The sequence below is a fragment of the Hesperophylax consimilis genome, chromosome 12 (assembly GCF_061612785.1).
Source record: "Hesperophylax consimilis isolate HC1 chromosome 12, BYU_Hcon_1.0, whole genome shotgun sequence".
Taxonomy (NCBI): Eukaryota; Metazoa; Arthropoda; class Insecta; order Trichoptera; family Limnephilidae; genus Hesperophylax; species Hesperophylax consimilis.
Window position 1 is genome coordinate 30,822,846 of NC_142847.1, and position 27,843 is coordinate 30,850,688.

Below are 27,843 nucleotides of genomic sequence, written 5' to 3' on the forward strand. Positions count from 1 at the left end.
ATGGACGTAAATTGATAATAAGCTGATATTAATTCGTTTTTATATGCATACTTAAGGGTTTTTGCTATTTTTAATATGCAACTATGTAGTAGCCATGTACTTCAGTTTTATCTCATATCTAAGCATTCAATTTGGTTCAATTTCATCAGAAATGACGGTCTTATCATCCTAATCGACAAATTGCTCGTAATTACGGTGTGAAAGTTAAGCCAAGCCACTCGATCGTTATTTTCACTCAATCGACGGTTTCCGCTTCAAAATCATGTCCGCACAGTATCAGAAGTATGTTGTATAAGAATGTCGGTGGCCACTTGATGGGTGTTCGATCGGAAAACGAGGAGCCGTTTGATTGAAACCCCCATACGTGGCAGCAGATAACGCGACGCCCCCAACTCGTTCCTTTATTCCACACACAAAGTAGAAATATCGATTCAGGCAGCACCTGTGAAGTTGGTAGGTACCACACTACACCTGCCAAGCCCCATAGTGCCATACGCCATACGCCATACTGCCTACTGCCATACCATGGGCTACCCCTATTCATTCAAGTTTCGAGTAGCGACCCGTGCGGACTGAAATAGCTATGACCGCGGTGTTCATATTGCCGGCGATGCCAGTGTTGTGTTGGTAGGGTGGGATAAGGTGCAGGGTGGCCCTCGCTCCACGGGGTGACAGGTGTGGGGGTGGTCAGTGGACGCGGCCGCTGTCCGCTGTTTCGATCGATCAGGTCCAATCCGTACCCGCAGGCGCCATAGACCTCACTGAATCTACTCTTCATCCCGACCTAACAAAACCACGTAAAAAACTATATATTATTGACTATATTCAATATTAAAAGTGCTGTGAACAATTCAACGCGTATCCTATTGTTTTCCCGCGGGAAAGCTCGCCTACGTGCGACGTTTTCAACGGCCGTCGCGGCGTTCTGCAATTCTTGCGAAATATGCAAATCACCACCAGTGAAACAAGCGTGGGCTGTATCTTTTGAATCTTCCTTCGCGGTGGCATCTTGTCGAAGTGTGGTTTTAACATTGATGGAATAATTGTTTTAAAATGTTGATTACGTCTAATTCTTCCCCCGCATCGGGCGAGCTGCTCGAAGAAGGCGCATTCGAACTGGAACACAGCGACTTTCCGGCGCATTTCGTTCCAGAATCTTCACATACTATAGAGATAAAATACATCTCCCACGTACCAGAGCTGCACATATACGACACGGATATTTCAGTCATTGAGGGACCTCTTTTGGATGAATCTTTCAATGAATCAAACTGCTTCCAGACCAACGAGGAGGCAAGGGTTTACTGCGAATACGCCGAAGATGTCGCCGCAAATGAAACTATTCCAGAAATGTCCGAGCAAGACTTCCAACTGGACACTCCCACTTACTCTAACGACAACAGCACGGACTCTTGTAACATGGAAACCTCGGGAGAGACAGACCTGACAAACTTAAACTGGTTGCAGAACATAACCAACATCATGTCGGTTCCGACAATTCCTTTTCCGACACTCATACCAAAGCCTCCGCCGAAGCCTTTGATCCAAAACGCGAGGCTGCACAAGTTGAAGCAGACGATACTGAAATGCCAGGAAGATTTTCTCGAATACATAGAGGAGTACCAATCTAACAACGAGAAGAAACCCCCGTATTCGTATTGCGCTCTCATCTGCTTGGCCATGCGCTACAACGGGAACAAGATGACCCTTGCAGAGATTTACACGTGGATAAAAGAAAATTTCAAATATTACAGAAGTGCAGACCCGAGTTGGCAGGTGAGTCACATCTTTGTATATCGTCACGAGTTAAACTTTACGACGTAATTTAATTCGTTCACCGTAGAAAAGCTTGGGTGCTTACAATATTATATTATATCTCTCCTATTTCTAAAAATATTGTAAAACGTTCACCTTTGCACCCTTCTTTTATATTTCAATTTATGAACCTAGGCATGCACCCTTAATTATCGCATTTTTACATTATTATCTGCAATTATATTTCAATCAGGGAATGCCTTAGGAAAGGTAAACTTTCCATGTATAACAGATTGAAGATCTTGTTTAAATATATATTTTTAGATGTTTAGATGAAAAGGCTTAGGAAATACAATAGGGAAGTATATCGGGAAGAGAACGAAACTCATAAAAACGATATTAATGCACCTGCCAAACATTTTTTTCATTGTTGCGGAACACCAGTGCTCACAAAGTAATTGGCCAAAAAAAAATTTGCGTCACTCAATTAAATATTTCAGTTTTCTTTTGTTAATTTCCTAAAATAAAACTTTAGACAAAAAGGCAAGCCTGGTAAATAGTAAGTTACTAGCGCAGACCCGTAAAAAATCACGGGATAGTCTGAATTCTTGACACATTAGTTCCATTTTTGAAAATGACAATTAAAAAAACAAATCTGTTCAAATATTATATTATTGATAGGTACTTTAACGCATCTCTCAATTCTTCACACAATCAGTTCCAATTTTTAAAATGGCACTTACATTCAAAGGAAATCACCAAAAAGCGAAATAATTATTTTTGATGATACTAATAGTGAAGGTAAATTATTATGGTAATGACAACATACTTTTTACCGGAAAAATGACATGTGTTTAATTACGCAAGTGCATAAAACTGCATTATTAGTAACACAACCCTTTTATTAACCATACACGACTATCAATAATACATGTTGAACGTTGCTCCCTAAATAACAACCATTAGTGAATTATAACGTATAACTGTTATATTTTTGCTTAAACCTACCCAGAAGTTTATAGAACTTTTTCATTCTGTTATGTTGGTTTTAGGCGAACATAATATATATATCATCCTAATTAGTTTGTGTTTCCTCCACATTTCGGACAACCTTGCAGTGCACATCATCCGGGCAAAATAACTAAGCGAGGCTCTCCGAAAAGTAGCCTCAAGAAAAAAGCTAAAAATCTCTGCCCTTACCCCGAATGTAAAAAAAAAACATCATAATTTAAAAAAATATACAAATTTCCGGTGTGATTCTGTCTGCAACTTCGGTTCAATGAACTCTTTAACGTTGATTTGCTTTGAATTTAAGTATCATTTTCAAAATTTGAACTGATTGGGCGAAAAATTCAGACAAGCGAGAAAATTCCATATTTAAAATGCGTATTTCTTTTGTTTAAATTTTTGAGAGATGTCGTAATTTTTCAAGTTTACTAACTTTATTCAATCGAAAATTAAATTTTCGACGGTCTCTAAAATTGACAATGTTTGTTTGTGAAAAGCAAATATTTTTGTATTTGGGTATATATTTTCAGAAATTCTGCAGTAGTTATAATATCCCGTGATTTATCACGGGTCTGTAATGTAATACTACTATTGGTCGTAAGAATCTTTTAATATACAATACTGCGTATTTTGATTTTCACTAAATTTTTGGTAATTTTCATAGACAGGTTGGAAACTAAATTTGTCGATGATACATGGTACCTACAAGTGATATAGTCGTAGAGATGGTAAAATGACGAACCTGCTTGAAAACAACAAACTTCTTATCGTGGTAATGGGACGCTGAACGACAAATGATTAGCTGAAACAACAGATGTTTTATTCCGCGCTTGGCTAGCCACCTGTATAATACTAATACCTACACAAAAGTAGCAGATTAACGGTTCTGTTAATAACTTATTTACTAGGTACCTGATGAGTCGTTCGTGAACGAGCCGCACGATTGAGCTAGGTCTTTTTGGTGAGCCGTAAACCGTACTACGGCTCAATTTAACGGTTACTCTTTTTATCAGGATATATTTTAGATAAATAACGCCATTAAAATTATATTAATTGTTATTACATACACAGACACGTTATCCACGTCTGACAGTCTAATACCAAGAGTCGTAAGATCATTCATACGCTTACGCTGGGATCTGGGAGCCGTATCGGGGGAGCCGTACCGGGGAGCCGTACAGGGGCATCTGCATCGGGCGTGCGCAGTATTCTCCTTAGAGTAATAATATACGTATTCTCATTGCTCATATGCTCTGAGCTCACGGCTCCCGTTCACCACCGGCGGTTAATTGAACCGACTCTTTGAGCCGTGCGAAAATATTGAGCTGGTACCGTGGCTTTCGCTCTTAATAAAATGAGTCATAAACCATCGCTAGTACATACCTACATTCCTCGGTAATAAAATGGCCTTTCAACGTATCTGGTGGTAAATTTCCCTCCCGATCCCAACATAACACAAACAGACACGTAGGTAGTATATGGCCACGGTTGGCTGCTGGTGAGCTGATGATGGAGAGTATGATGCTGCAAAACATGCAATTAACTAACGAGAAAATACAAGGCCTCTAAGTCTATAATAGCCAGGTAAAATTTTAAACACTTATATGAGTTAAAAATTATGAGGCGCAATGACGCCGTTCTGGCGTGTAATTTAAATGATTCAACACTCAACACTGATAAATAAGAATTTAGAAAATCAAAAAATAAACGGCTAACGTCATTTCAAGTAATGTTTCAATTCTGAATGTTGTTCTTACATCATGGCGATATTGAGAGTATCTTCCGTTCTGGAACGTTCCACAAATATACTGCAGTATTTGAAAGAATTGATTGCGTCCGGATTGGAACCCACGACTCTTTGGAGTCGAGAGGCGTACCCCACGACTACGCGACATTCTTCGGAGGCATATAATAATAGATAACAATATTTTATATTACGTAGTTTATTATCTTCCATCTCCCAAAGCCAAACGGCTACTAGCCCTAGTCAAAACCTCAAGAGTTCTGTCTTAGGTGTTGGGTGATTCAATTGCGCCTTCACAGGGCGGGTCTTGGATTTACTTATTGATATGTTGGTATAATACCTGCACATAAATTTTCGTTTTTGAAATTAAAATTAAGTTTATATCAATCAAATTTAAATTAATCATCACAATGGAAAAAAAACACTAAAATACATGTCATGAAAACTGTTCCATCAACTTTTCGATATTTTCCCACATTTTTCCGCATTTGTGCAATCAATTTTCATTTCAAAGAAAAAAAAACAAATGTTTTACGGAAGAATCGGTTATCCGGGGGTTAAGTTCACAAACTTCGGGAGGTGATTTTTCACGATAGTACAGCTGTAAAAAAAATAATGATTTTTTTTCGAAATTTCCACGTGTTAAGGTAGTTTTCAGGAACAAAACTTGAATTGCTTGAATGGAAAAAAAACGGAATTTCATGGTCTTCTCGTGGTCTTCGTCAAATTAAAAAAAAAATAACGTTTGCTCAAAAAAAAATAAAGTTTAAATGCGTCAAAGCGTAAACTTGGCTGCAAAATTTTTTTTAACCCTTTAGTTGCCAAAAATAGAACTGCTTTTCCAATGCATAATTAATCATCTATTGCCTGCTAATATGTGTACCAAGAGTAGAGGAGGTCTGGAGATCACTTAAATTAAATTAAAATAATGACTGAATGAATGAATGTCCACGGCTTTGGTATCTTGTGTCCATATGCGCACCATAGAATAAACGAGATGGCACTATGTCTTTTGTCAAGAGTAAAAATTAGGTACTGAAGAAAGCTTAAAAAATCCATGGGGAACAAAACACAATGAATATTATATTTTAAAAAGATGGTGACATAAATATATGTCGATTTTTCATTTCGGAACAATGGTACTTTTTCAATTGGTCAGTTCGGGAAGGATTTGGAATAATTCTTTATGTTGTTATCGATGTAATTTGCGAAGAAATAATTTTACATTTAATTTGATGGCACATTAAGAAATAGATAATTTAAATAATTATTAAGATCACTTTTCAACGGATATCTAAAACAAAATTTGTTGTTAACTAACTAACTAACTAACCATCACGCCGTTTCCCCGCAGGGGTAGGCAGAGAGGATGGACCGCCAAACAACTCGGTCTTGGCACACACTTCTTGCCTCATTCACATTCATACATCGTCTCATACATACTCTTCTATTATTCTGACTCTTGACATGGCCCGACTCGAGTATCTGATTCACTTGATCGTGCCATGTCTTCCTCGGGCGTCCTCGACTTCTGCTACCGTTCGCATTTGCATCATATATCCTCCTTACACTCCTATCTTCGCTCATTCGCTCTACATGCCCAAACCATCTAAGCGTCCCTTTTTTAATCTTACTCATTACGCTTACATCAGCCTTGCACTCTTTGCGGATCTCCACATTCCTCACACGATCAAACATGGTTTTACCACACATACGCCTCAGGGATCTCATTTCAACAGCATTTAATCTACTTTCATCCTTTCTTTGCCAGTTCCATGCCTCACTTCCATACATCAAGGTAGGTACCAGCACTCCGTTGTGGACTGCTAACTTCGCTTCTTTGGACAATTTTTTGTTAGCGCCAACGGCGTTCAGTCCTCTATTAACGGAATTACCTGCATTTACCCTTCTTTCAATATCTCTGTCAGCCTTCCCATCTCTCGTAAACATACTTCCCAAATACACAAACTCATCCACCTGCTCCAAGTATTCTTCATTCACAATTATATTGGACACTGTTTTCGTACTCTCTCTTTCAAACACCATTACTTTAGACTTACTTACATTCATCATTAACTCATTCTTCATGCATACTTCGTTCATCCTAGACACGAGAGACTGTAGATCATCTATACTATTAGCAATCAGCACCGCATCATCAGCATACAACAGGCAACATACTTTCAAATTATTCAAATTCGCGCCCAATCCCACCTCTTTCAATTCTTGCATACAATTATCCATGTATAGATTGAATAACCACGGTGACATTACGCAGCCTTGTTTAACACCTTTTGTGATATCAAACCACCCCGTAAAACCACCGTTTACCCTAACAAATGCAACGCTTCCCTCATACAGAGACGCAATTGCCTGAGTCAGATTTGTATTCACTCCATACTTGGACAACACCTTCCATAGCTTTTTCCTTTCGACTCGGTCGTGTGCTTTTTGTAGATCTACAAAGGCACAGAAAAGTTTCTGGTTTTTTTGCCAGAAACTTCTCAGTGAGCATACGCAATGAGAAGATCTGGTCCATGCACCCCCTTCCACTCATAAAAGCACCTTTCACATCCCATATTTTATCCTTTGTTTCCTTTCTTACTCTTTCAATCAAAATTCTACCATACAGCTTGCCAACTGAACTTAGCAGGCTAATAGCCCTATGATTCCCACATTCCATACGTGACCCTTTACCTTTGTATAATGGCATGATCACAGCCCTTCTCCAATCTAAAGGCGTGTAATCTTCCTTTAAACATTGGTTAAAAAGATTGCACAACCATGTGAGAATTATACGGCAACCTCCTTTAAATCGAGCGAAAGAAGTATATAAGGAATGTAAGAAAAAAGTAAGAGTTGGAGTGAAAGAATGAAAGAAACGCATGGAATAGGAAGAAGGAATAAAAATGACAAACCATTTCCAAGAAAACATTAAGTTGTTTTGGAAAGAAGTCAAAAGGTCCCAGAGTGGCCCAGAAAACGGAAGCATGAAAGTGATAAAATCGAAAGATGGAAAAATGTTGACGAATGAGGAAAAAATAAAAGAGAGATGGATGAATTATTTCGAGGAAGTCTTCGAAAGCGAAGTGAGTGACAGTGATTCCAGCGGCGAATCAGATATGAATGACGATGGAGTGAATGTTACCGAAATTAGCATGGATGAGATAGAAAGCTCGATTAAATGTATGAAGAATGGTAAGGCTGTAGGGTTTGACAATATTGCCGCTGAATATTTTTTTTAAATAATGACTAATCTCTGATTTTACGATTCTCATAACTAACAATATTTAAAACATGTCGAAACGGAAAGTTAACAAGGTGTTTTTAAACATTATGTCGAAACGGAAAGTAAACGAGGTATTTTTAAAGATTATGTCGAAACGGAAAGTAAACAAGATATTTTTAAAGATTATGTCGAAACGGAAAGTAAACCAGGTATTTTAAAATATTATGTCGAAACGGAAAGTAAACGAGGTATTTTTAAACATTAAGTCGAAACGGAAAGTAAACAAGGTATTTTTAAACATTATGTCGAAACGAAAAGTAAACAAGGTATTTTTAAACATTTTGTCGAAACAGAAAGTAAACGAAGTATTTTTTAACATTATATCGAAACGGAAAGTAAACAAGGTATTTTGAATTTTCGAGCAGATAAAGGTTCTTATTCCATTGAAAAAGAACCTTTCGTAAAACTTTAAATAAATAGGTTGGTCATAATAATGACGTTCTGGTTGTATAAAAATTGGTGCCATTTTTTTGTATTACTTCGTGTACTTTTCACCCGCCATGCAATGGTATCCTGTCCCTATGCGGATAAATAATGCGGATTTAATGATTTTGTAAAATTACTTAATTTGATTTTATCCTGAAAATTTGTAAAGCATCGATTTTTTCTTTAATTCCAGAATTCCATCAGGCACAACCTTTCTCTAAACAAAATATTCGTCAAAGTTGCCAGATCAAAGCAAGAACCTGGGAAAGGCGGATTCTGGAAGCTGGACCTCGGAAGGCTGGAAGAATCCAGGCGATACAAGCGGGTATTAAAGTCACCGAAACCTTCAAAATCCAAAAAAACAAACATCACTACCGAAATCATAGACATTCAAATAGAGGATAATCGAAATCTAAGCGATATTCAAATGCAAGATCAGTTGCAAAATGATATTTTTGATTCTGTCGGCGATATGAATGTTTCTATGAATGACTTGTCCAGTAATCTTCCAGACTTCAGTCTTGATGGACTGGAACCAGTGCTCAACAGTTCCTGCAGCCAGGACTGCCAGGAATCGGGAGACCAGATCAGATCTCCCAACGTTATTGTGGAATCTATCGTTCCTGAAGAAGAACTTGGCGCCTTACTTCTGTCTGCACCATGGGAGGACTTGCAGCCAGATTTACTGGATTCGTTGCTTGATTCATACCTAAAATGAGGGATTTATGAAGAGCTTGGAAAAATTGCTTCGAGTATTTTACCCCTGTTGAGAACGAATTAATATTAAGAAATTAATATTTTATGATGGTAAGAATGCTAGTAAGATCGATTGGTTTATTTTGTTTTATATTTCAAACCAAAATGAACCGTTTTAAATAAATGTGTTTTCAATGATGCATGTTTCATTAATATATGAAATGTTTTTAGTGTTTTTGTATTATGTATTAACAAAGTATTTTCTAACAATGTTTCTAAAAGAAAATTGTTTACACACAGAGAAGTAGTGTGAATTTAATTATCCGTCCTACATATTGTAACTTTTTGTCTCAATTTTATAATAAAACATTGTAATTAATATATTATATTTACATCTTAATATGTAATTGTAGCGAGTATTAGATAATTTGGTGAATAACTTCTACAAACTATACTTTTATCATCATGATTCTAGTGTCTTATAAATACGATTATATATTCTAGGGAAGATTGGTGTATATTGGAATGGTGTCTAATAAGAAATATGTGCCTAAATTGAAAGAGTAATAATATAATTATACAAACAAGCAATATCACAATTTCAAAAATACATACATTTGTATTACGTACACTTATTTTTTCTCAAAATAATAATAAAGTGTGAATAAAGAAGATATATGTGTAAAACTTTGTTTTGCCTCGAAATTTTAATAGAAAAAATCAACGTAATTAAAATGTATCAAATTAATGCAAAAAGCTCAAAATATTTGCAAATATTTTAAACAAATAAAGCAATATTGGAATGAGAATAATAATTGTAAAACATTTTATTCGATAAAATAGTATTATAAAGGCATTGCTATATTTGAAATATTAATCATGTGCTCATTGTGGTTGTTAACCCAAGCTCAAAAACAAATATTTAGATAAATATTTATTTACCAGTCCTAAAAAATGAATATTATAAACAATATCTTGACTTAAATTACATAACAAATCTATTCTTACAATAAAATTAGATTAAACGCTTACCATTTTGCATTGAAATCTGAATGGTTTTGAAGACATATCTACCTTTTGTCACGATAAACCAATAATTAGGAACTCCAGTACCTTTTTAATTTTTTTATCAATAATGACCTTCTAACTTAAATACCAGTATATTTTGTATACTTATGGGTTGTAGGTTTCCCTAAATCTATGGATAAGACCCGTGACCTCAACAATCACCAGTCTCAAAAAAACACGTTTAACTTCAACCGGTGCTGTATTTTGTATGGAAGTCTAGACGTTTTTTTATTCGAACACTACCTACGTAAAATATTAGCATCTCGTCACCAATGTTATTATATTGAACAGAAGTGCAAAAATACATTCATGACCGCATCTGATAAACTATTTACCGTTGTTTGAAAACAACATTTTCATCGGTTCAGATGTGGATATATTACTCACGTAGACTGGATGTGATGTCAGAATCAGCAGATTCAGTCGTACAAACCAAAAGTTATGTTTTAATGTGATGGTGTTTTATTCGTTTTTAAATTACGATTTATAAATTCTACGCATATAATATGTCCAATTAAAATGAATATATTCAGAATCAGCCATTATCAATCTGAATGAATATATATTTTTTGGCATAATTTTTTTTCTCTGGAGTTCCTTATTACTATATGTAGGTACATATTTTGTACTATCAAGTACATAGGTATGCATGTGAAATGTTTATAGGTTATGATTATTATGTTTTGTATTACGATGTACCTTCGTACATGATGTTTGTATTATATTTATTTAGTAATTATGCCTATCTTTCCGTCCCAGTAATGTTATGTAAGAGTATTTAATATAATAGGATTAGTTTGTTACTTTTATGAGATATTTTCTACAATTTGTGTTAATTTTTTCAATGTTAAGCAATACGATTGGTTGTAGTATCGTCATTATCAAAATATTTAAAAAAAATCGTTGATCAAACTTTAAAAAATAGCGAAAGAATGGAGAGCACAGGTGATTGTTGGTTTTAAATCATAGAGATCAAAGTTGATTGTTGGTTTGAATCATGGAGATCACAGTTGATTGTTGGTTTGAATCATGGAGATCACAGTTGATTGTTGGTTTGAATCGTGGAGATCACAGTTGGTTGTTGATTTGAACCATGAAATCGAAAAATGTAAATACAAATCTTTTTTTAAAAATTATTATGCGTACAATTGAAAATTTTAAAATTATAATTTTAAATTCTTTCACTTAACGTTCAAGTATTACCAAAACTAGTAAAAAAATGTATCCTATGACATGTCAAATATTTGAAAAAACTTCACGCTCACACCTATCAAAATTTAGGGTATTTTTACACTAACTATGTACCGTTAAATATGTGTGGAAGATTTAAAGTTTATTTTTCTTTATGATTATCGTACTAAAAATATGTAATTTTAATATTTTCATACATAAATTGATATATACATAATTATTGATTTAACACGATCTAAAACCGCACACTCTGAAACGGTTCGAATTGGCTACAACGTCACCATAGAGAATAAAAAACAGTGAAATTTCCCCATTGTACCTATATTGCGATTTTTTTTTAATTTTTTAAAATCGTAAGATTTAACATTGTTTATATATGACTTTCTCTGCTTTGATTAGAAGAATTTAAGACGAAAAAATCTGTTTAATTTTTTTATTATTTTTTGTACATTATGAAAGCCTAAGTAGTTGTAAAAATGTGTGCGTGCCTTTGCACGTGTGTGTGTTTCAAAACACTGTGTGCCTAATTTCTAACATATAATATTAATTAAATGTGAAATATCTTCCGTCCAAAATATACACGTTGTGTAAATTACTTAAATTGTATCGTAGCATCTAGTCATAGATTAAGATTTGTGAATTTTTACGACCATAGATAAATGTAAAGGTAGTACATTCTCATTTTCAAATATTTCGGAAAATTTGAGATATTTTATTTCCGGAATTCTTGAGAATTTTAATGGATTTCTCGGATAATTTGAGAGCAAGAACTCAGTTTTTGAATTTAGAAGTAAGTACCTAGGTACCTAAGAATTTTAGTGTACTGCTACCATTTTGATAATACCTAGTTATTTTCGTTTGGTCCAAAATGCAAAAAAGATTGTAAAAGATCACGAAAAATTCAATAGATGTATGTGACACCTTCTAGCGACCCTAGGTAATAGGTAATTTCGGCAGGAGAATACTGAAGAATTTTATTTAATTGTTCGTAATATCAGATACACTGTCAAAACCATTAAAATTTTTCTACCACCAAATATTTTGAAATTATTAATTCATTTTGATTATTTATTGTTAGCTACATACATAACTCTTTTGATTGACACAAATAACTCGAATACTAACAGCACTTTTGCAAAAAAACATTATTATTTTATTACAAATATTATTTATAAAAAATAATTATTATTGCAGCAAAACTAAATGCTTTATCATTTTACTACGAACGTGGATATGAAAACAATGATTACGCGAATAGAACCTCATTTAGCAAACCCACAACAAAAATATTATAAAATATCAAAAGCATGTCATTTATTTACCATAAATTTTTAAATAGGTATTCATAAAATAACAATAATTTACCAATACGACATATAACAAAAGTTTACGTACTCTGAGAAAAAATAGAAGCCATAAAAATAATATTATCACCTTTTATTAGAGCAGCCGCAAAAACAAACAGATTTCTTGCGTGAATTATTGAAGGTTTTATTTAACTTCTCAGAAATACGTGAATACATTTTTTTTATATTTTAGCGTGAGGTTCCAATTTTTCTAATTTTTGGTTTTTAAGTTAACAACTATTGACACCTATTATATGCACAAGATATATAATTCATTGTAATTACGGGTGACTGGCATGCGGGGAAAATATTGACATAAAAACAATTATATTATTACGAAAAGGATTGTGGACATTAAACCGCAAGTGTTTATATTATGACCATTTGTAACATATATATGACTTCTCATATCAAGAAGAAGGTCCTGTTCTGTCTATCCTAGTTCGACGAACTTGAATAATTTACCAGTATTTACCAACAATGCCTAAGTGAATGCGTGTCCTTCAATAGGTTGAGTCAAGTACATACCAAGTACTAGTGATTCCGTGACAAAACTAAACAGTGACAAAACGGAACACTTTTGAAAAGTCATGAAAAGTGTTGAAACAAAAACTAATATAATATAACCTAGTTTTTTTATAATCACTTTTCATGACTTCATCCATTTTCAAAGGTGTTCTGCTTTGTCACTGTTCGGTTTTGTCCGGTTACCAGTCACCCAGTATTTGTGCACTTCAACAAGAAACAAACTTGCAGACTTCCCAACAAATATTATAATGATTGCATCACTGAGGTTATCAAATGGCTCATTTTCTGCAAAACGACACAAATCAAACATAAAAGATTGCAAAAGATCACGAAAAAGTACCTGAACTACCAGAAGTTAACGTGAGACAAAAGTGTCAGTTTTGCTACACAATATTATAATAAATAACTAAAAATATTCAAAACTCATTTCTGGAAGATTTTGAATTGTGTCATTGCAGCAAACGAGCGAAATAATGTATTGTTAAAAAAATGAAGCACAAATTTGTACATTCAAAACGTTGTGAATTATAATTAATACCATATTATTATTAGTTTGACGTAATGCAGATATATCTAGTATAAAATGGCACATTTATAAGAAATAACAGTAGGTAAAAGATACAGGCAAATCATTTTAAAGAGGACATGTTTAGATGTATTTATCCGATAGTATCGAATGTTTTAATTTTGTTTTAAATTCGAACGCAATCCCCTCTTACCTCGCAAATGCCCAACAATACTGTATGTATAGCGACATCCATAAAGTCTATTTAAATGTTTAGAATCGCTTTTCAATTCGGCAATGTTAATTTTATGTTTTTTTGTTTCTTTATTCAGTTTCCTAACCAAAACAAAATTAAAAGTAAATATGTATAATTATTTGGTTATCCATCCATCACACCACTACACAAGCAAGGATCTCTTTAAAATTATTTACCTGTACATGCCAATTATTTTATTTGTGTTTTGTATGTAAACATTATGTACCATATTATGTTTTGTGTGTGGTCTCGCTCAATATATTATGCAATATGTACGACAGTATGTAAATCAGTATTTCAAACTAGAGGTGATTTATTTACAATAAAATAATGTAAAGCAAAATTTTCATGTAATTTTTCTTAACCCCTCTATTGTTATAAAAATGTTTATCATGCCTACCAAGGTGGAGGGGTTGCTTCAGGAGAGAATGAAAATATATTTTGACTGCTTGATAAATATCTTAGTGGACAAACGAGTCAGGTTCAATTCCTAGCCTAGTTTGGAAAATTTGTTTTCTTTAACTCTTGATGGCCAATGCAAAATTTTCGCCATGCGTCATCTGATCTATTTTCGCAATAACTTACTTGTTTTTTGCAAAATTATGTTTTTGTAAATTGTACCGACTTACCAGATAATGTTTTGAGGTATATGTATATGAAAATAGCACATAATCTATCATATTGTGTAGTTTCCCCAGAGCAGCTAGTTATATTCGGAGAAATGATTTTTTTACGTATCCTTAAGGATACGCTGGCATTCAAGAGGTTAAAAAATATATTTTGTATTATATATATACATGTGTTTGGAAACTCCCAGTACAAGCGGTAAACGGTGATTCTACATCACATTTGGAGTCAATTTTGTGGTAAAACTTTTTAATAAAATTAGAAATAAATCAGTTAATGTTTAATGTCTTAAAATGCGTCGAAGCGTAGACCTGGATCCAAATAAAATTTAACCCCTGTAATTGCCGAAATTTTTTTCTTTTAATTCCAAAATTTTTTTGGTTTCTGTATGATGTAGATTCACCAGTTTCCCGCTTGTACTACGAGTTTCCGAACACCGTATACACAAAAGAAAATAGCAGAAAACAGCCATGGTAGCTGTTTTCTCTGATACTAGAGAAAAACTTTCTCTAAAATTTATTGATGACGCATCTGCCCACTTTCTGAAAACGGAACATGTTGGTCATAATCTCACATTACGAAGAGCAAATCCGAGCATTTTGGTATTATAGATCATTTTAATGGTTAAGACATTAATTTTATGGTAAGTTTTTTTTATTAATACATAACATTATTCCTTACAGACCTGAATTAAAACTGGGACACTGGCAGTGATGGAACATATTTGATGATTTATAAAAATTGGTAGACTTATTTGAAATTAATAAGTCTACTAATTTTTATCAAGCTTCAATACTTAAGACGTTATTGCTAGATTCATTTGACGGAGCATTAGGTCTCAGAGGGCGTGTTTCACAATATAAAATGATAAAGCATGCACATACAAATAATATAACATTTTATTAATTTTGCAAAAATAACTTAAATAATAAACAATACAAAATAATGACAAACTTTAAAAATAGATTTTTAAAAAATCGAGAAGTAAATTCTTTCAAGATTAAACACTAAATTCCTTTCAAAGTATAAAAATTGCTATAGCCTGAACGAGTAGCTGAAATCCAATGAAAAAAAAAAATAGTACTCAAAGCCAGTAATGCTAGCAATTGGAAAACAAAGACTGCCAATTTTTAATAGCTCTTGATAGGGCGGAAAAAAATTCTGAAATATGTCTATAGTTAATAAAAAAATATACCCATAAAGTAGATGAAATATATTATTATGTATTATTATTACACAAAAAAGTAAACACTTACAACTAAAAGGTACACTGACTTCACAAAAACTTATATTTAAATAAAATTATCTAATTAAATACTTTGAACTTTGGACTTGGACTAGTATTGGTAAGAAAACAAAAATATTAAAAGATGTGTTGCATTTGCTTATTGTGCTGTGATCATTATTAATTAGATAAATATACTATAGTTGAAACGCCTGTTGAAAAATTTATTAACAATAAAATGTATAGTTAAAAAAAAGGCACCAGTATTTTGAAATAAATATTTTAGTAGTAAAATTTTAGTAGTACAATTTAAAAATAATTCTTAACATTCAGTGAACACATTAGTGATGGCTTGTTTCACAAAATTTGTATAATTCATCAAATTTCAAAGTTAAAATTTTCTGTAAAAGTGTCATTCAAGTTCTGCAAAACAACTGAACCGTAATGATATAATAACAGAACTTGAAAATTATCATTGAAATTTGATGAATTGTTCTAAATCTATGAAACAACCTATCCTAACACTAGAATTTATTGTAGCGTAAGTAATATATCACTAAATATTTTTGCCAATAGAGCAACAGCTGAATTGATGTTACCACTTGGTAAAGCAGGGAACAGGGATGCATCAGCAACAAAGAGGTTATTTAGCCCTTTAACTTTGAATTCATAATCCACTACCGCGCTCACATCGTCCTTAGATCCCATCCGGCAGGTGCCAGCCGGGTGATAGGTGGTCAAGGTGAGCTGTCTAACGTAACATACCCAATAATCTCTACTATCAAAAGTATGACTCTCACATCCAGGAAATGGATTCCTATTCAAAGAGGCTCCTAAATCATTCATAGCCTTCGTTTCCAAAAGCTTTCTAATTATATCTATCCCTCTTAATATAGTGTCAACATCGTCTTCATTGGAGAAATATTTTGGATCAACTAATGGCAGATCAGAAGGATTAGTACTGGAAAGTCGAACAGTTCCTTTACTCTTAGGGTGTAAAACGATCGGTAAAATAGTGACCGCATTATTGAATGTTATTTTAGAAAAATATGATTTCCAAACCTTATCTGTTACTCCAATTGCATTTCGCAAATGGGTGCCATGGTCCGTAGAAATTCCAACAGGTAAAACCATCAGTTGTAAATCAGGCAATGAATTTAAAAAAACTGTATCATTTGACGTTTTTTCCTGAGTTTTCAAAATAGCAATAGCTTCACAACCTGATGTGGTCCATAGACCACTGCCTTTAGTAAGGTAATACCATGCATTCATAGGATTCATCAAATCAGAAATTCCAAAATTGATTGATTTGTTAAGCAAGACTAAATCTAAACCAGTCGTTACATGGTCAATTAGATTTTCACCGACAGGTAAATCTTTTATAACCTTAATGCCTAATGTTTCAAGATGTATTTTTGGTCCAATCCCAGAAAGAAGTAACAGTTTAGGAGTTCCAATTGCTCCTGATGTGAGAATAATTCCTCTTTTAGCTGAAACAGTCAACTTTCTACCAAACCTTTCAAACATAACGCTCTCAGCAGTCTGTGTTTTCGGATTAATAATTATCTTCTCGACAAATGCATTGGAAAATACTTTGCTTGTTGGATTATTAAAATGACTTCTCATCAGTGTGTGCGAAGTAGACCATCTTGCGCCATTTTTCTGATTAACTAAAGGAGCCATAAAACCAGTTTTCTCATCGTCGTTTACAGCAAATCCGGATTCATTAGCAGCTTGCAAAATAGCTTTTGATAACGGAGTTTTAAATTTTAACTTTTCAAATGGTAAATCATGTCCTTCTAGATCCTTTAGGTATCGATCCAATTCGGGTATGGTGTACTTGTTGTCGAACCATTGAGCAATCTCATCTGTATAACTTCTCATGTGCACCATATTGTTAAGTCTGGCCGATCCTCCAATTAGTTTACCCATTGGCCAGTTACATTTCTGGAAAGAAGCAGAAACAACATTCAAATTCTAATAATACACATAGGTTATCTAAGATTAAACACATGAAAAAAAATTAACACATTAATAAAACAAATAGCTCATTAGATGAAACGAACTGCACTGAATCAGTTGTCCAAATTAAAGCTGAACATCTGGTATTCTTGATTAAAATTTTTCAGACAATATAGTTGGCGCATGCGTTCAGGATGCCAGTAATGATTCCGTATAAGATACTGGAGGCAATTCCAGATGAAAAACGTTCAGGTGGCATGCATTATTTTCCATTTTCAGAAACTGAAATACTGACTTCTAATTATTATGTTTTTTTGGTAAATATATAGAAAATAGGGAAATGCTTAATACGCACATTTCGTTTTAAAAATACTTTGTAGTACACAGTTAGATAATAATGAGAAATAAGTATTTCAATTTCCGGAAATGGAAAATAATGTATTTTAATATTTGGTTTGTTAACATTGAAACTGATTTTTACTTGGCGGCCATTGTTGTTGATGTCAAAATTTTAAGGTTATTTTTTTCTTCTTATTTCTTATTTCAATCAAAATACAAATCTATGACCCTAAAATAGGTTCTTTAGCCTAAAAAAAACAATCTGATAGTATTATTTCGACAACGTCAGGACGGTTTCGGCACTCTGATTGGTCAAATTCAAATCTTATGTTTCGAGTTAATTCCGCATTGCCTTAAATCGTGCTCTACCGGCCGCGGGAGTAGTTTCCCTATTGACCGACAGAGCGCACCTCTGGCTCTTTACCTTTCTTTACAATTCTTTACCAACAACTACCGTTTTACTACACATGTCAGATTAGAGATTTGTTGGCTGATTTTACAATCAACGAAGCATTTCTAGCTTCCGATTGTGTTTCATGTTTTTTTATTGGGTTGGCAGTGACTACACTTCCTACAAACAAACGCGTATTATGCGCGAACTTCATATCGGTGTTCTGTCAAAATGGTGCGAAATTATTATTTACGTAAATAATATTAAATATCAATATTTTTCAAAATCGTAAATGGAAAGAGTTGTTGTTTATTGTCATTAAGTTAAATCAAATGTTTTTTTAAATGCATATTAAAAACGGTAGTTGTATGTAAAGTTTTACCCAAACAACTGTCATTCTTATTATGCCTAAATTGAACATGTGATTATTCATTAACTCCTTCCTGTTCCGTGTTTTAACAAAATATTCTCACCCTCTCTCTGTGAATGACCTAATATCTACCTATTTAATGTAACTGTTGTTAGTATCACTTAAACTGGGCGAAGCCCAACCTAGTGCCGCCCGTAGGGGCAAGGATCAAAAACCCGCAGAGCGGGTTTTTAACTGCCAGTTTAATATTATTATGTCAAAACATGGCGTGAAGAGAACCCGTCAAATCATTTGTTTTTTTAAGAAATAGCTACTAAAATGCTTTTGTTTCCATTTTCGGAAACTGAAATACTTACTTCTCATTGTCATGTAACTGATACAGTGTTTTTTTTATTAAAGGTGCATATTAACCGTGTCCTTAATTTCTGTACATATACATGTGTCCCCCTTTTCTGTATATTTACCAAACCATGTATGTTTTTCCATCTCCCCCGATGTAAATAGTTTTTTTGTTTGATAAATTATGTTTTTGAAATTGCGTATTATAGCGCCCTAATGATTTTGGCAACTTTACCAATGTATTTAGGGTACATACCTGTCCATTCATTGAAAGGCATGCATTATCCTGTGGAACGGTGGTGTATTGCCAGTCATGGGGGGTTTTTTGAAGCAAGGGTCCCAGGGCAGGAGGATCTAGAAGAGGCCCTCCATCGCCCCCAGCTTCCAAAACCAGAAATGAAGTCTCTTTCAGTGCGCTCAACTGATGAGCAACAAGCGATCCTGCGGTTCCGCATCCAACTAAAATTAAATTGCATGAGTTTTAAGTTAGGGTGGGGTAATAATATGCTTAAAATATAAAAAGAATGTTGGACATCTAAAGCAATTTATTAGGTTTTCTCACCGATGATGTAGTCATAAACATTGTCAGAATCGTTAGATTCAAATAAGTGTAAAAAGTATTCAAGATAAGCGTAGAATGAAATGTAAAAGTTTAGAAAATAAAGTGATGCCGTATAGAATATCAATATTAAAAATAATGATAGATTCATTGTACTTTTTATCTTATTATTTACTATGTTTATGAAGCCGGCTTCTTACAACATCTCTGTTTACAGTATTATTTGACATTTGACAAAAGAGCTGTCACATTTAAAACCTCTATTTTTATGGCTATAAAGTGGACTGGTTGCTGGATATGCGATAGGTACCTACCTATTTTTCGAGTTTTTTTTTCTAAATTAGTTAAAATAAATTAGAAGCCAACGTTATTATATTACCTACTACGATAAAGGTGAATTTATTATTAAAATATAATGTGAGTGGTATATTTGTAATCGAGGCGAAGCGTAAGGTGGTCGGTGCTGCTTGCACTGATTCAACTAAAACCGTATGTCTGAAAGGGCGGAGATATCTTAGCTAAGGAAGCCATTGAATAAAAAAATCGTTAGGATAATCGCATTTTAAATTATTTTGTAAGAATGTCATTTATTTAAAAATGTCATAAAAGATACAAGCTTCCCCATTTTCTTATCTTTCGTGTGGATTTGATCAAAAGAGAAACTAGGGATGGCTAACTGAGCACTGGCAATGTCCAATGCCAATTTTTTTGTAATGTAATAAAATATGTACATTTTTTACACATACATCACTAAATGGCCAACATTGACTTTAACTTCACTTTATGAAGTTGTATTACAAAGTAAGCTTTAATATCAGACAATATTTTCATAGTTGGGGTATGAGAGTACTAAGTAAAAAAAATGATAATATAGGTTTTATTTTAAAAAATTAAAACAGTTAAAACAAAATCCATTTTCTTAAACAGGACCTTCGTTTTCGCTCGCATGAAGTGTCTTAATATAGAGGATCTCCGGGGGTAAAGTGGTCTAGCTTCGGGAAGTGATTCTACATGAAGGTAGAAGTGAAAAAGATGAATATTTTTTTTCGAAATTCCAATGTTTATTTTCCCATAGAAGAATATTAATTTTCCCATACAAACAGTTAAACTTTTTAAGCTAAAAACTACCTCAAAACATTGGAATTTCAACTTACCGATGAAAAATAATAGTTTAAAATTCACAATTTTAGAATGAAACAACATTATCATATGCACTAAAGTAAATTTATATCAATTAACTTTGTAAACAATGAGTTACAAATGCGTTTTCAATACAAAATAACAAACAGAAAAAATACAAAGAACATAACATATTTTAATAAAAGGGTAACAAGTACTTAAACATTAAAGTATTACTTTCAATAATGCCTAATAGCGTATTACATTTTGAAAGATAAATACACAAAGTAAAGAATTTTATGAACAAAATTATCATTTCAAATCACGAAACGAGAGTTTGAGTTTCTATAATACATATTAAAATTCAAAATATAAAAAGGTAGCCAGCACTAAAAAATCGAGTTTATTTAGGAAAATTTCAAATAATTAGTAAAGTAAAAAAAATTACATTTTTTGAGAGATAAATACAATAGGATAATAAATATAATTATAATAATAATTTATTATTATTACGTATATAACACATAATAATAATAATGAATTATAAAGCGAGAATTTGTGGTTCCAATTTTAGTCTGTCGAGGGTTTCTTGCGGCATGCAGTAGGTAGGGTTGACAACTTGGACTTGAGTGTTGCCAAGTAGCGAGAGCCCCGCCAGCCCGAAGAGGGTGTGGAAGGGGTCTGCAATATCGCCAGGTCTGTCGCTGAAGCCCCCGGTTTCCGTGTCCTGGCATGCGAGGATGAAGTCCTGTAGGGCCTTCTTGTCCACCCAGTGGATGCGGTTCAACATGGAGAGGGATGCTAATACCCACCTACAAATAAAATAAATTACTCTATATTTTTATAGCCTAGAACCTCAGCTTTGCCTGGACTTTGCTCTACCACTGAGCTAATCCGACCCTATCCCCTACGGTCATATTTAACCATATCATTCTTCGACCAAGAACTACCAATTCATTTTCTTAATGCATATTTTTTGGCTGCTATCTTTATACATGATTTCGAGATTTTACAAAAATATAATTTCTATCTAGATATGTGTCTTGAATAAATGCAACATCTATTGACTTTTCTTTTAGCTCAGTAGTAAAGAAAAGCCCTGGCAAGGCAGAGGTCCCGGGTTCAATTAATTATAGATGCCACTAATCTTTTTCTAATTTCTGTTTCAATTTTTCATTTGAAAGTTGTTATTATTATCTTCAATGATTAAATAAATTACTTGTCAATCTTCCTCTATCCCATCTCCTTCCCTTCCCCTCATACCTAATAGCTACATTACTTTACTAAATTGAAGATGCTATCATATCACTAACTCAAGGTGTAATTTTTGATGTTCGTACTATCACTAGATACATATTTTATTAAAAATTTAAGAATTTAAAAAAAGTATGTTTGATATTTTAATGCAATATTCAAAGTTAATGTTTTGTGGATACTTTTCAGAGATTAAAGGTGAGTGCAGCGGAGAAAGTCAGTAACATTACTGTGAATAACAATAGAAAAAACGTAACAATGTTTAAAAATACTAAAATTTTATTTAGTACCTACTCTATTTGAGATAGATAAGTACCTAAATTTAACAAATTGGCAGATTCTCAAAATGATTTATCTGCAGAAAAAATATGTTTAATAAATATGGACCATCAGTAAAATGCTAAACAAATTCAGGATTGACCAGATGACTGACAAAGAAATTACATTACTTCATAATACAGAATGAAAGAGAACACCTTTGACAAAATGGACCAGGATGAATACACTTGAAGGGCGTGCTTTTGAAGATTCCAGAACATCCCAGAACATTATGGAATGTTGTGGAATGTTCTGGAATAGTTTGGAACATCTTAATATATAAAAATTCAGCCTGAGTATGTTTGTGCTCGCACAACTCGAACAGTAGTCGACCGACAACGGTAAAAATTTAAAAGTTTGTTTTTATTAGTGCCAGGAGTATTTAAAGATGTTTAAATGGTAGAAGAATTTGGGGATGTCCGAGGAATACTTAATGCAATTTCTGCACCATAATGAGATACATAGTCGAATCAAAGTCGATGTAATTTAGTTTTTTAACAGTATCATTGTGGTATACAGTAGTGAATGGTGGAAGTAGTCAGAGGCGCTCGAGAAAGACATTAGCAATAGCGAAGCATTGCGGAGAATCCATAAGTCACTTTATGTAAAGAAGAGCGTCTGGACAAGACTCGGTTGGACACCAGGCGGGCGGGGTGGATTTGATTTTTATACATATCTACAGTTTTATATCAAGACTGATGAAATTTTGAACAAATGACCTTCAAAACAAGAAGAAGGTCACTGCCTACATCTGAGTTAAAAAAAAACTAAAGCCTGGGCAACGCCGAACACTTCAGCTAGTTATTCTACAATTTTACATGACAAAAAATAATATATTAACCTTCACAACACTGGCCTTTTCAATGCAATTCATCCCATCACAAAACAAGTTTCAACGCAATATACATGCATGTTTTAGTGAAACTTAATAATAGCAATCAGGTTAATATCTCTGCTCCGTACCATGAATAACAGAGGTCAGGCAGCTTTTCTGGTCTTCCGTTGAGCCCCCCGCTGGGAAGCTGCCTCTCACAGAGCCACCAGCCCAGCTCGTCAGCCTTGAGGGCATCCAGCCGCCCACACACGGATAGGAATCCAACACAGCAATAGATTAATCCTAAAACGTAAATAAAAGATATGAAAATAATATTGTTAACTCATTTTCAATAGCTTCAAAAATTGATTTGCCTATTTGTATAAATCTTGTTATCCAGTATTATTATTATCATTAGCAATAACTTATTAATTTAACTCCTCAGACCTTAGGCCTATTCTGTCAGAAGGTCAGAGTATTTCTGCTTTGCAATAAAATCCAAATAAATTGAATATTTCTGAATGTATCTGAAAGGTGATGCAATAAGCTTTCAAATATTATAATTAGAATAATACATATGTTTTTTGAAACGTAAAATTTTTTAATGCAAACATAAAAAACTAAATTAAAATCGTTCACTTTAAGCTTTTTTTGTAAAATCGTGCTTTGATTGTATTAAAATCATGCAGATATATCAAAAATAAATAGGTTTTAAATTTGTCTTAGATAAGATAAAAGATATCCTAAAAGATAGTTGCCAATAAAAAAAAATGTGCGGTAAAAAAAGAAGGCAATGTTGGTAGTTCTTATTTGAAGTATGATACAGTTAAATGTGACCGAAGGGGATGGGGTCCCATTAGCTCAGTGGTAGAACGGTACCCCGGCAAGCAAGGGTTCTGGGTTCTAGTCCTAGATGTGACCGTATCCTTTTCTGATTTTTCTGTTTCAGATTTTCGTTTAGAAATCGCTAATATTGTCTTCAATAATTAATAAAAATAATTCATAAAAATGTCTTATAAGTTTTTTTCAAATTGCGGTCAGGACCTTTAGTTTCATAAAGGTGCACATTTTAATTCTACCGTGGTTAACTTCTAGATTTGAATATAAAGCATGGTGTGTTCTCTTTCAAACACCGTTTCGATCATGTTTTATCATATTTCGATCATCATCATATTTCTCACTACAACAATAAGGGGATAAAACGATTTCTGTGAGATCATAATGAGTTGTTTCCAAAAGCGAACAAATTAGCCTGAAGGGTGAGTTAAATATTGAAGTTTATTTTTTTAAGATTTCTGTTCAATATTTGGATACTTATTTATTTATTAATTTTTATTTAAGTACATAAAACAGGCATGGTGCCCAAATATTTACATACATGGATGTTTAAATACATAATAATAACAAAATGAATAATATACAGAAGTAAATAACAAATAAGAATGGGTAAAAGGTAAATACATACATACAAATATGTTCATAAACGATTTGTTATTGTCACACCTGTACTGGTGAGACACTGATTAGGTAGGTACAATATTGCTTCTCTTTAAATAAAGGGCTTCATCACAATATCAGCTTAATATGATTAAAGGTAATACGTTTTTTTTTAAGTGTTTAACCTCTTAAGAACCACGCCCGAGTATACTCGGGCGGCTATTATGTGCCAGAATTCGGAATTCATACTAAAGAAAAATTTTAATTATTTTTTCACACTATGCACCACAACATCAATATTCAGTCCCATTTTGGGCCCGAATATGGCTTTTATATGAGGATATATATTTTGAGTAAATAAAATTCATTGATAAAAAAGGTGTTTTTTTTTCCATTTTTAATTTTTAGATGATTACTGAAGGGGTTAAATTGGTCATTAAAAATGTCTATTTCATTATTAGAGCCATGTATAATGTTATAATTTCTTAATGTGCGGTATAGGGGAAAAATATCCTGTATTTGTGTGGTAGGCTTTAATATAGAAAATGTCTTTCATCCTCCTTGTTGATTTTCTTGATGGTGTATACGTTCAATAGACCACTAGAATGTTTCATATTTTGTCCCAACAGGTATGTTACAGAATGAAATACTTAGGACGGGTTGTTTCGGAGAATTTGAACAATTCATCAAATTTTAATGTTCATTTTTGGGTGCTGTGAAAGATTTTTTTAAGTTTTGTTATTATTTCAGTTCTGTCAAGCAACTAGTCTGTAATGATAAAATAACATAACTTGAATAGGACTTACACAGAACCCGAAAATTAACGTTGAAATTTGATGAATTGTTCAAATTTTCCGAAACAACCCGTCCTTATACATGCAGTCAGCTGAATTACCACAGTAGGCATTGTGAATACAAAAAATGCATAAGGATTTTTTTAAAGCTTGCTATTTCGATGATTCCTCTATCCACCAAATGCATAGATAAGTAGGTCAATTAAAAGGTGATTTATATATTATTAAGGTACTCACCTGCATGACTTTCTGAACCAGGTCTCGATCCAAATCCGCCATCAAAGTTCATGCAACTGAGAACAAACTCTATGGCCTTATCCAAATCTATGGCACTTAATCGCTGGAGCAGAGACAAGGCGAGTACGGCACAGAATGAGAACCGTGTGTCCACTTCACCCCACTTATCTCCTGGAACACAAAATGTAATAAATTCAAATTGGTCCCAGTGGACACACACACTAAGGAAAAAAAAAAAATCTTTTTTTTTAAAAGAAAAACATTGCCAGGTTACAAACGGCCTCCCTACTTGAGGGGTAATAATCCCGGTGTGCGCAAGTAAATTTTATTGGATTAATTTGTGTTATTTCACATAACACTAATGTATAGTATATTCCAGAGTAGAAGATACTCTTAGTATCGCCCTGGAGTAAGACCACCATTCAGAATTGAAAAGTTGCTTGAAATGGCTTTGGCCGTGTTTGGTGACCAGATCTGAATAGCCAGGTACTTTCCCACCATCTTCTTCCCCCCCACTACCTTCAACCTCACAACATAAGCCAATTGTGGATACCCTAGTCTCACTGGCTCCAGACGGTTGGGGGACGGATGCTTGTGCGGATTCACATAAAAAAAATCATCACCTGACAATACTTTAATTTCCCCTGCTTTCATCACAAGAAGCGGAAAATGTTTCTTGTACAATGATGGGTGACTTACCCAGAAGAGGATTAACTTCGTGATGGACCCTGATGAACCCACAAGTTTAGACCTTTGGACTCTAACTGAATGAATATCCAATTTTTTTAAATCAAAATTTATCGACTTTTTTGTTTGTCTATGTAAAACTTTCGTTGTGAGCAAGCTTATTCAATTAGTAGTAAACAAACATCCATATAGCATAGCTTGGAGCACAGATATTATATCTCTTTACAATAACACATTATTTTGAGATAACTGAAGCACAAAAGTTTGAATCTCTTGAAAATTAAATTTTAACCAATCAAAATTATGTAAATACACTTGGAATTGTGTGATTCAAAGATGCCATATTTTTACAGATGAAAATGTGGGTTGTCTTTAGTCGTAAGTCTATTTCCTAACTCATTTTCATCAAAAGGTGGAGATAAAATGTCTGTACATGCCATCGATATAGTCCCGTGGATTGTCAACGTATTTGAGCAACATTCTAATTACTAACCAGTAAAACTACCATCTTCTTGTTGGAGAGACACAATATATTTAACAGCACCTTCAACATCAATGGCATTTATTTCATCGTACATGCTAAGAATCTGTATGGCACTGAGTGTGTAAAGGATGTGTGGGTCGTGTCCTATACTGGCCGAGATTCCTCCACTCTCCTTGTCCTGGCATTGTTTGATGAACTCGACAATTTCATTCCTTGGAATCCTAAAAATTAAACAACAATATTATAGATACAACATTTATTTAAAAATTCAGAAGTTTTTATCTGTGAGTTACAATCTATACGGCAGGTACTTACTTTGAAGACTTCCCCATAAGTTCCAGTGCTGTCAGGCCCCAATACATTCCTGACATTCTAAGAAACTCAGTCATACAGAATTCATAGTCATCCTTGTTTGTTCCATAAGCGGCAAGATATTCGGAATGTTTTTCAAGCAAAAGCGTCTTTGGGCGGTCTTCCACTAATACAACATCTTTGGTAGTAGACATGGCTATATAATTTATTTTCCTTTATCAAAAATAATGGAAACACGACACTATAACATTAATCGCATACGGCTGTCAGATTTACCGATTGACATTAGTTTTTCGATATGTTAAAAGTTTTGACAGCTAAATTGACCATAGATGAAAAACTAATTTACGACTAGTGACATCGGGCCGTGATAAAATAACCAGTTGAAAAAAACCGAAACCTCGATTTTTATTGTCGCATCCCATTTAAAAAAATCGTTAGGTCAAATAATAATTAAATAAATTCCAGAATGCATGCAGGTGTAGTGCAATGCAATACAATACGCTGCCCAAAATGTACACCACGGAGCGGCGGTATCATTTTAATCATTTTTAAACATGTATTATTATACGGATAGGATAAATAAGGTGTGTTCCATATCCTATTTCTGAGATCAAAAAATGTTTCAATGAGAGGCAGTAAAACTCATACTTAATCATATTTAGTATTTTATTATTTAAGTATTTTTACAAACTTTTTAAAGAAGGCTTTAAAACTTTTGTATTGTGAAGGATGAATCTAATGCAATTCGATCAATTTGTTA

General features: G+C 33.5%; 2 protein-coding genes and 1 long non-coding RNA gene across 3 annotated transcripts; 1 reads left to right on the forward strand and 2 right to left on the reverse strand.

Moving 5' to 3' along the window:
• The first annotated feature begins 1,053 nt into the window (after window positions 1-1,053).
• On the forward strand, window positions 1,054-8,940 carry LOC149419478 (uncharacterized). The gene is made up of 2 exons (XM_089637595.1): window positions 1,054-1,776; window positions 8,416-8,940. The coding sequence occupies exons 1-2, from the start codon at window positions 1,054-1,056 to the stop codon at window positions 8,938-8,940; spliced, it is 1,248 nt and encodes a 415-aa protein (XP_089493721.1).
• A 6,997-nt stretch (window positions 8,941-15,937) lies between these two features.
• On the reverse strand, window positions 15,938-19,841 carry LOC149419479 (uncharacterized). The gene is made up of 3 exons (XR_016302881.1): window positions 19,628-19,841; window positions 19,322-19,524; window positions 15,938-17,611 (listed from the first exon to the last, which is right to left on the reverse strand). It is a non-coding gene; the product is annotated as an uncharacterized LOC149419479 (long non-coding RNA).
• A 1,219-nt stretch (window positions 19,842-21,060) lies between these two features.
• On the reverse strand, window positions 21,061-27,387 carry RabGGTb (geranylgeranyl transferase type-2 subunit beta). The gene is made up of 5 exons (XM_089637841.1): window positions 27,084-27,387; window positions 26,778-26,989; window positions 25,598-25,768; window positions 23,279-23,432; window positions 21,061-21,555 (listed from the first exon to the last, which is right to left on the reverse strand). The coding sequence occupies exons 1-5, from the start codon at window positions 27,272-27,274 to the stop codon at window positions 21,285-21,287; spliced, it is 999 nt and encodes a 332-aa protein (XP_089493967.1). The 5' UTR covers window positions 27,275-27,387; the 3' UTR covers window positions 21,061-21,284.
• Between the last annotated feature and the right edge of the window lie 456 nt (window positions 27,388-27,843).